This window comes from Prionailurus bengalensis, chromosome E2 (assembly GCF_016509475.1).
Source record: "Prionailurus bengalensis isolate Pbe53 chromosome E2, Fcat_Pben_1.1_paternal_pri, whole genome shotgun sequence".
Taxonomy (NCBI): domain Eukaryota; kingdom Metazoa; phylum Chordata; class Mammalia; order Carnivora; family Felidae; genus Prionailurus; species Prionailurus bengalensis.
In genome coordinates, this window is record NC_057352.1 from 61,256,115 (window position 1) to 61,265,476 (window position 9,362).

A 9,362-nucleotide genomic window follows, 5' to 3' on the forward strand; every position below is an offset into this window, starting at 1 on the left:
AATGACGCGAACGGCCACGGCGGCGCGATTCACGACGGCCCCAGAGCCTATCACGTGCCGGGTGCACGTACAGAACGCGGCCCACCCCCACGGTCCCGGGTCGAACGTCAGGTCCACTGGGACCCCGCGCACGCCTCCTATTTGGAAACGCGGGTGTCGTCCGCTAAGATGTGGGGTCGCTGGGGGGAGACGGGCCCCAAACTCAACGACTCCTGTCCAGGCAGGAGATGCAGACACGGGGAAGCCGTGGGAGGAGAGAGACTGAGGGCCGAGGCCACAAGCCGGGAAGGCCAGGGGCCACCGGAGCCAGAGGACAGGCAGGAGAGGCTCCTCCCGAGGCTCGGGGGAGCCAGTCCTGCCGCCACCCCGATTTCCCTCTGGCCTCCAGGACTCGGACAGAAAGAATAACTCTTTTTATTTATTTACTTACTTAGAGACACAGAGGGAGAAAGAGTGCGCACGCGTAAACATGGGCACTACTGGGGCAGGAACAGCGACGGGGAGAGAGAGGCTCCCGAGCAGGCTCCACGGTGTTTGCATGGAGCCCCACGCGGGGCTCGATCTCTCCGACCCTGTGGTCGTTCCCAACATCTTCTAAACTCCTGGGGCACGCGCCCGCCCGGGACCTGCCCGCTTGCAGGCACACGCTGAGGGACACCGACACAGCCGTCCGTCCGTGGTCCTGGCCCCGTGGTCCTTGCCGGGCGCCACCCGGGAGAGCCGAGGAGGCCCCGTCACGCCTGCCCCCATCCCGCTCCCTGCACTGGGCCTCCCCAGCGAGGCTGACTCAGGCAAGCCACCTGAGCCATCAAGGCAGCGCACCCTGCAACCCAGCCTGGGGACGCGGCTGGGGGGGGACGGGGCGTGCTTCTGGGTCCTGCTGGCCTGAAGCCACAGCGGCTGGGCCTATCCGGTTGGGAGAAACGGAATTGCTATCGTCGCCTGAGTCACTCTGAGTGCGTGTCATGTCATTATCATCAGCAGGTCCCAAGTAACCCACGTTGGCGGACCAGAAGTCTGGAGGACTTCTGGCTGCCAAGCAACCCCAAGGCCACAAGGAGGAACCTGCACGAGAGAGGCCCAGCCCTGACTCTCCCGGCCGGCTGTGACGGTTTCCTGTTGCCCCATGGCGGGTGTCCGGGGGGTGGGGGGCTCCCCACGTAGTCCCCTCAAGCCAAAGCACCGCGGTGCCGGTCACGCACCACCATTTGGGACCTCTTGGGCCTGAAGCCACGCTTTCGACAAAACACAGTCACCCGTGCACGTCTGGGCCCTCCAGCAGCCCCTCGAAAAGGCAGGACAAAACAGAAGTTAATGGATTTCGACCCAGCGTCCCCAAAACACGATCATTTCAAAACACTACAACATAAAACGCTACGGGCACTGGCGAGGAGAGCGGGTACTGCCCGGGGACAGAAGGGGAGGGCAGAAATCCGAAAGGGTGAGCCTTCAGGAGAGTGTGGCCAGCCCAAGGGGCCTGCTCACACCAGCCTCCGGCGGGCCCAGCTCTGAGCGGCTGGCACACGCAGGGAGACACAGAGGGAGCGTGTGCAAGACTTGTTGTTCCCCAGGAAGCGGAGTTTCTGTCACAGCCATCGGGACCGGGTCTCCCGTGAGGCCACAACCTGCTTCGGGAGCAGCCGTCCCCTGAGCAAGTTCACACACTAAAGACCAGCACGTTCAATGTCCCCCGGAGAGCAGAACCACAGAAGTGTCTGGGATCTTTCTTCAGGACTGCTGAAGAACTCTTTTTTTTTTTTTTTAATATATAAAAAGAAATCACGATTTTAATAAGGAAAAGTTTTGAGAGACTTTACGTTCATTTTCTTGAGCTAAATCTCTGAAACCTGAATGTTTCCTGGCAGCTGCGTGAGGCCCGTGGCCCTGGTCCAAAGGTCCCGTGAGGGTCTCTGTCTGCCTTTTGGGGAAACTCCAATTTTTACTCGAAAAACTTTTTTATTTTTCAATTTTATTTGAAAGAAAGAGCGAGAGAGAGAGAAAAGGTGCACGCACGCACAGGGGAGGGGCAGAGAGAGAGAATCCCAAGCAGGCTCTGCACTGTCAGCACAGAGCCCGACGCGGGGCTCAAACTCACGAACTGAGATCATGACCTGAGCCGAAACCACCAGTTGGACACTCAACCGACTGAGCCCCCCGGGCGCCCCTACTCCAACACTTCTGACACTAACTCTGGGGGTTCTCCACACCAACTGCTTCTTCAGCTCCTGGGTGCCAACCACCCAGTTCTGCCCCACCTCCCAGGAGCTGGCATCAGACCCCACAGGTGAGGGGCTCAGTGCCACAGGCTGGCCCCACCGCAGACACCAGCTGCGTGTTCCAGGCCTCTGTACTTCTGACGGAACCCGAGGACCGGCTGCCACGTCTCACAGAGCCCAGGAACGCGTCGTATTTCCCGACACCAGTTTGTCCTAAAGGGTGTGACTCGGGAACACCAGATGGGACAGACGGAACAGCCCAAGGGGAGCCTGGGTGGGCCGAAGCCTGCTTGCCCCCTGGTCAGGCCACCCTCCCGGCACCTCCATGGAGGTACCCGCCTGGAACCCCTCAGCTGCCGCTGCTCGGGGTTTTCACGGAGGGTTCGCTACAGGCCGTGACCGATTAAGTCACTGTCGTCAGGGATGGAACTCAAGCTCCACCCCCTGGCCTTCCCTGGAGGTCAGGGACAGGCTGAACGCTCCCCTCACCAGCCTCTCCGCGGCCATCCTGAAGCTCTCCAAGGGCCGCAGCTGCCGGCCGACTCACACCGAAGCGGAGTCCTTCCGAGGGTTTGAGGAGCGCAAGTCACAAGAGGGACGGGGCCTGAGCGCTGTCGAGCACCCTGGGCCTGCCCTCTGTGCTCCCGCTTTTCCCTGACAACCCACTCTAAGTTCAGAGTCTCCACTCCCAGCTTCTGCAGATAGAGCAAGGTGACAAAGTCACAAGGGGACGCACCGACAGCTCAGCCTGCTGCCAAAAATCCTGCGAACCCCTGCAGGGCCGGCCCCCCACACTCCCCCTCGGTCTCCCCCACCTATGGCCCTCCCCAGCCCACGGGCCTTTCCCCCAAGGCCCTTCTCTCCCTCAGGGCCCCCCCATCACCTCCCCCACGACACTCGCACGGTCTCTCGCCACCACGGCCCTCCCCCCAACTCCCCCACGGCCCCTCCCACTCCGGGTCCTCCCCCGGAGCAGCCTGATCGGCGGGTGCACTCACGTCGTCCATAAGCAGGAGCAGGATGTTGGGGGGCCGCGGGCCGTCCGCGGCCCCGAGCCCCGCGATGCTCAGCAGCAGCAGCAGCAGCAGCACCAGCCGCCAGGTCGTCGCCGCGGCAACCGACGCCATAGCAACCGCGCCCGGCGCCATCGAGCCCGGGCCAGCGGCAGGAACCGACCGGCGCGCGGGCAGCTTTTCCGGCCGGGCGGCGGGGCGGGGCCAGGGAGAGCGCGTGACTGGCGGCCGGGTCACGTGACGCGCCCGACCGGGCCTCCAAGATGGCGGTGTGCGTGGCGGTGATCGCCAAGGAGGTGCGTATGCGGGCGGGCCTGTCCCGCTCCTGCCCCGGGCGGGCGCCCGCCGACAGGCTGCCTGCGGGAACGCGGCTGCGGGACCCCTGCCCGGGCCCCCGCCCTCGCCCCCTCCCTGCCCAGAGGGCTCCGCGAGCACGGGCCTGGGGGCTCCGCCGCGCCCCGGTGTGGTGGGGGCGGTGCGGGGACAGGCGCCGCCCAGACCCGCGTCCGCGGCGGCTGGAGTGTCAGCCCCGGGGCGGGCGCGGCCCCGGACCCCCGCTTCCGTCCGCCCGTCAGTCCGCGGGCTCCGTTGACTCTCGCTCCCGAGCCTAGCTGCCCATCTTGCACATCCTGCTGCGCGGGGCGCTCGCGCTCGGCCGCATCTTCGCCCGCCCGCCCGCCAGCAGCCTTCTCTCCACACTGCAGCCACGGTGCTGTTTTAAAGCTAACCGGACCGTGTCACGCCCCTGCCGGAAATCTCGCCAGTGGCGGCTTGTTGCCTTCCGAGAACGTCAGAATAATCTAGTCGCCTCATGCCCCTCTCCCCGAACCACTCCGACCCAACGGAATCACCTGCAGCTTTCTCACCTCTGGGCCTTTGCACTTGGAACGCTCCTCCCTCTGTCCCACTGCCATCTTTGTACATTGGTCACCTTAGATCTGCTGTCCTCCAGAAGGCTGTTTCTGAATCCTCAGACGGCTGAACGGCCGTCCACGTGGTTTTATATTGTATTCTTCTGTGTTTCCAGAAGACCAGGCTTAGGAGGTGATCCTTAGGGAAGCTTTTCAAGGGCAGCCTTGTCTTAGCACATAGCGTGTTATTTGCTGGTGGGTTTGTTGACTGTTTCTCGCTAGATGTTAGTCCCGTTAGGGTAGAGAGAGCATCGTGTTTATTCTATCGGTGCGGCACCAAGAGCAGGACAGAATCCGTGAATTGTGGCACGTGGGAGCCCGTGGAAGACCCGATTAACCCCCGGGGTTGGAATGGTAAGAGTTGGCCGTGCAGAGATGAAGGGAGGTTTGAGCTGAGCCTCGACAGCGTTTAGCAAGAGGGCGTCTGAGTGCCTCTGCCCAGGTGGAGAGGTAGCAGTGAGGACGAATCGGGAAACAGCTAGTATTGTGGGCTGGGAGGACAGCACACTCCAGGACGGGGCCCCACGCAGAAGGCCAGAGACTTCTCCAGGTGCCAGGGCTTGTAGTCGGGCTGTGCTCAAACCCAGTTCTTCTGCCCCTGCCCCCCGCTGATGATGCCCCATGCAGGCAGCAGGGAAACCTCAGATTAGCCCAGGTTCCCTGAAGGCAGTGCCCACAGCAGCTTGGAGGGTTGCGCGATGGGTTTTAGAGAATGAGAGTATGTTCCTGTGACTCCTTGGTTCTTGTCGTCCGTGTGCTCCGTGGCCGTGTCCTCGTCGTCTGTGCACACGGGGGGGACCCTCGTCACCTCAGTTGCCGACATCCTTTCTTGCAGAATTACCCTCTTTACATCCGCAGCGCCCCCACAGAGAATGAGCTGAAGTTCCACTACATGGTGCACACGTCCCTGGACGTGGTGGATGAGAAGATCTCCGCGATGGGGAAGGCCTTGGTGGACCAGAGGGAGCTCTACCTGGGCCTGCTGTACCCCACGGAGGACTACAAGGTGTATCCTTCACACCTGGCGGGGGCTGGTCCCGTGGGCGGTCTCCCTACGGGGGCTTCGCATCCAGAGATCCCGCCTCCGGCTTCCAGGTGTAACTGTGGGATCAGGTGATCTCGAAAGGCATCTTGGAATATCGCTGGGAAAGAAAGCGAGAACTCTCAACCGGCAGAGAATTAGGGCAGCTTGAGGCTAATTGGGACTTCACACCCTTTTTTACGTTAATTAGGAGGGTCACGTAACGTGGGAAGAGCTGGGCATGGATTCCCTGGAACTGTGTGGCAGTCTGCACCTGCCCTTTGTCCGGTTTGCAGAAGCAGCAGGAGCCCTCTTACTTAGCGCCTGTGACGACTGCCTCCCGTGCCGTCTCAGTGGGGCCAGTGCTCCTGAGCAAGGACAGCAATTCTAGACTTGTCACCAGGCCCAGCCCCACGAGTCACCGTAAAGTTTTGACCAGTCCCTGGGGACAAACGGCATGACATCCGTGGAGTTCAGAGGTCGTTCCACGAGCAGTGCTGTAGCTTGCCCTCGGTGACATCTGCCCGGGAGCCACCGTCCCACCAGGGGAAGTGGCCCGTCGCGGTGAGGGTGCCTTAGGCAGGGTCTGCCTGGTTCTTGGGCTTCTGCACTGGCAGTTAGCACTGCTGGGCCAGGAAGTGATGGAGAACGAAGTTGAGGTGCCCCAGGGTGTGGGCAGGGGGCCCCCCCCCGGGAGCTCCGATCGGGAGAAGACTTAGCTGCCCGTCCTTCTCCTGTAAACACCAGAAGCTGCCCCAGGGAAGTGTGCAGTCCCCCCGGCATGGTCCGTGTGGTCCTTTCCCGCTGTTGTGGGGCAGGTCCGGTCCGGGGTCCTTCTTGATGCAAGGTTGTGATATTTTGCCAAAGTGGCTTCGGAGCCGAGGGACGCGCACAGCTGGCCCTCTGCTCACACGCCGTCCACGGTGGTGCCGTCTTTCGTGCCGTCACAGAGTCTCTGTCTTGAAAGAGTGTTCCCTAACCCGCCGTGCAGATACGGCTACGTGACCAACTCCAAGGTGAAGTTCGTCATGGTGGTGGACTCCTCCAACACGGCGCTTCGAGACAACGAGATCCGCAGTGTAAGTGCGCGGCGTCTCAGGATGTTCCTGGGCTCGTGCGTTTTCTCTCTTTCGCTTTGTTTTCAAATGCCGAGAAGCCAGAATTTCGGCAGCCGCGGCGTGTGCACGTGAATTAACACCACTGATTCCTTCTCAGATGTTCCGGAAGCTGCACAATTCCTATACAGATGTGATGTGCAACCCTTTCTACAACCCTGGGGACCGCATTCAGTCCAGGTGAGCTGACTGCCGTGTGGACCCTGCCTTGCGAAAAGCTGCGATTCTGAACGTGAGGGAGGGAAGGTCGATTTGAGCCACGGGCCTTGTTCCTCCGAGGAGTGGTTCTGACGCAGCAGAACCTGGTTTTCCGGTAATCACCACGTGGATTCCGACATGTGAGAAGCGGATGGGGGAGCAGGCCAGGGCACGGACCCTGCCCTCTTGGTTTCCCGAGTATGCCCAGTAAGCCCTGGGGCACCTCTGCGGAACCCACACCCAAAGACTTGGTCTTCGATGTCAAACTGGGACGGTTAGGAGATGGGGTCGCAGGTATGATCCACACAGGTCTCAAGTCGATGCAGATGCGACATTAGCACGTCACAAAGATGCTTTATAAAGAAGCATTCACACGCACACGTTCCAGATCCGCCCCCGGGAATTCCCCGCGTTCCTAGACACGGTTCCTAGGGGGGCTCCTCGTAGCCGTGAGGCGAGAGGACCCTGCAGAGACCCAAGCCGGGCCCTTCCCGTGGTGCCTCCCCTCAGCCCCGACACTGTGTCTCGCGGGCTGTGCGGGACAGGGACCGCCGTTAGCTGTCCTTGCTGTACCGTGGCCCTGTGAACCCACACCGCAGCCCCGCACCCCTTCCTGGAGCCCCAGCCAGGGCAGGGCCGTGAGGCAGGAGGAGGTGGGAGACTTCGGTTCTCCTCGCCTGGCCTCGAGGCCGCGTTCCCTGGACTTTGGAGGACTCCTCCGGTCCGGGGGTGCAGAGCCCGGTCCGCTTCTCCGAATCGGTCTATGTTTCTTTGCAGGGCCTTTGACAGCATGGTGACGTCTATGATGATACAAGTGTGTTGAGCCAGAACTCAGCGGCCGTTGCTTGAAGACAAGCACTGTGTATATAAGCCCGTCGTCCAGATGGATGTTTATTATCCCGTGCCTGTTCCTGAGCGTCCCTGCTGCTGGGGGCAAGGCCTCGGGCACGGTGCGTGGAGACTAAAGGTCTTCTGAGATCACGTTTGGTGTTTTCCTTGTGTCAGCAGAGGCTCGGACGGAAGAGCGTGTCGCGCGGCACTTTTGAGGCTGGCGCAGAGGTCAGGGACCAGAGCCGGGACAAGGGGCAGGGAGAGCGGGTGAGGGAGCCCACGGACCTTGGGGCCCTGCGGGGGCTGCAGCTGTGGGGCAGCAGAGACGGGAGCGACTCGTGGCCGGCCTCCGGTGGCTGACCGGGTGGGGTGGTCTGTGGGGGCAGCCCTCCTGTGCCCAGGGCCAGCTCTAGAGGGGCTCCCGGAGAGCCCACACACCCTCCCCTGCCTTCATCTTTCTGGACTCGTGCCTGGCCTCAGGAGGGAGCTGCTCTCAGCTCGTCAACTGCCGCCTGCTTTCTGAGCACCGAGTGAGCGAGTCCGTGAGCCTCCCCCTGGGGGAGCGTGTGGCCGTCCCTAACGGTTGGCGGAGCCCCTGGTCTCCTGCTGCCTCCGCAGGCCCCTGAGCAAGCCGGGGGGAGGGGGTATGCTTGAGGAGCAACCGATGTGATCGGATTTCTGCCACGTGCTCCCCCAGAAGCCTGCTCTGTCAAGTCCAGATGGCAGTCCTCACTAGTTGACTGTGACTGAGGGGACATTGCCATCCGGGATCAGGTGGCCCCGGCCCTGGCACCCTTCGTCATCTGGCAACAAGGACCCACGGGGTCTGAGCCCCACCGCACGGTCTGCTCTGTGCTGTCGTCAGTGCCCTGGCTTCCAGCCGGGTGCCCCGGGCCAGCCGTGATCCCTTCCTCCCTCCCTCCTCAGTCGCTCCGGAGAAGGGGTCTGACGGGGAGCAGGGCCACCCAGACCCCCTGGGGAATGGTGGAGGCCGTTAGCACCGGGATGGGACCCGGAGGTGAGCCTTCCCTTCTGAGGAACGCGGGACTCGTTTTTCAAATTACAGAAGTAGAGGGAAAAAAGTCAACGCGTACGTATTGAAAACACAAGTGCCAGGCCAGCACCGTCCGCTGCAGGTGGAACCAGGGGATGGGGAGGAGGCCGGAGAAGCAGCCACAAGCAGCCGCTGGCTGAGCTTATGGAGGTAATTGCTCGTGCCTGCATAGCGGCTGTGGTAGAGCCTGCAGGTAGCTGGCTTGCCTCCTTACTAACCAAGCCCCAGTGTTATTGGGTACAGTTGACCGGACAGAAGAGATTTCCTACTGTCTGTAGCACTCCAGGACAGGTAGTTGTGGAATGTGAGTGGGTGGTGTTGGGAGGGACTTGCAGGAAGGATACTTTGAAGGGGGATTCAGCTAGCAGATGGAGTACCCTTCCTTCATCCTTTCCCTTCTTCCTGCCTGGAACTCGGATGTGATGGCTGGAGCTAAGGCAGCCATCTTGAGAGCATGAAGAAAAGATGCATTTCCTAAAGATGGAGAGCAGAAAGCTAGAAGGAACATGGTCTGTATTGACATGGCCCTGGATTACTTATAGTCAGCATTTCGTAGAGGAAAATAAACGATCTTGTTGAAGCTACTGCTATTTGAGTTTTTTGGTAGGTGCAGCCAGACCAACCCCTGTACCCACTTTACATTCAGGAGTTTTTGTGCACGTTGTTAGGCAGCATCCCCCCTTGAAGTCTGAGGAAAGCAAGGGTCAGAAGTAACGTGTTAGCCCTTGTGCTGCCAATAGAACGGTCCTGGGGCGGTTTCATACCGTCCTTCTGCATCTCTGTGCCTTGAGGCTAGCCTCCCTGTGGGCCACCTGCCTGCCTGTCCCGCTGCCCTAGAGCTGGGCCCCATCAGGTGCAGCTCCCAGTCGGCCCGTAGCCACCGTTCAGGTGATTGGTCTCTGTCCTTCCTTCTGCCCCAGACCAGACGGGGGCAGAGGGAGCCTGTGCCTCTCCGCGTCCTCCGGGCACAGCCACGCAAGTCTGCTCAGTGGCTCACTGCTTG

General features: G+C 61.4%; 2 protein-coding genes across 6 annotated transcripts in view; one reads left to right on the forward strand and one right to left on the reverse strand.

Annotated features, from left to right (window-relative positions):
• The window catches only part of GALNS (galactosamine (N-acetyl)-6-sulfatase), a 24,224-nt gene extending 20,860 nt beyond the window's left edge, over positions 1–3,364 (reverse strand). For both annotated transcript variants that reach the window (XR_006300215.1, XM_043599880.1), the window contains exon 1: positions 3,215–3,364. Coding sequence is in view for 1 of the 2 variants with exons in the window: in XM_043599880.1 (XP_043455815.1) it covers positions 3,215–3,364 (150 nt within the window). In the remaining variant the exon portion in view is untranslated. The remainder of the gene's footprint in view (positions 1–3,214) is intronic.
• TRAPPC2L (trafficking protein particle complex subunit 2L) overlaps positions 1–7,455 on the forward strand; it is a 21,537-nt gene extending 14,082 nt beyond the window's left edge. The window contains exons 1-6 of one of the 4 annotated variants that reach the window (XM_043599882.1): positions 3,429–3,525; positions 4,976–5,148; positions 6,153–6,240; positions 6,377–6,456; positions 6,559–6,681; positions 7,252–7,455. In XM_043599882.1, coding sequence (XP_043455817.1) covers positions 3,493–3,525; positions 4,976–5,148; positions 6,153–6,240; positions 6,377–6,456; positions 6,559–6,681; positions 7,252–7,297 — 543 coding nt within the window. In that variant the 5' untranslated portion in view covers positions 3,429–3,492 and the 3' untranslated portion in view covers positions 7,298–7,455. Of the gene's footprint in view, positions 1–3,428; positions 3,526–4,975; positions 5,149–6,152; positions 6,241–6,376; positions 6,457–6,558; positions 6,682–7,251 lie in introns of those variants that run through there. The other 3 variants (XM_043599884.1, XM_043599881.1, XM_043599885.1) reach the window with 3 other exon arrangements.
• Positions 7,456–9,362: the final 1,907 nt, after the last annotated feature.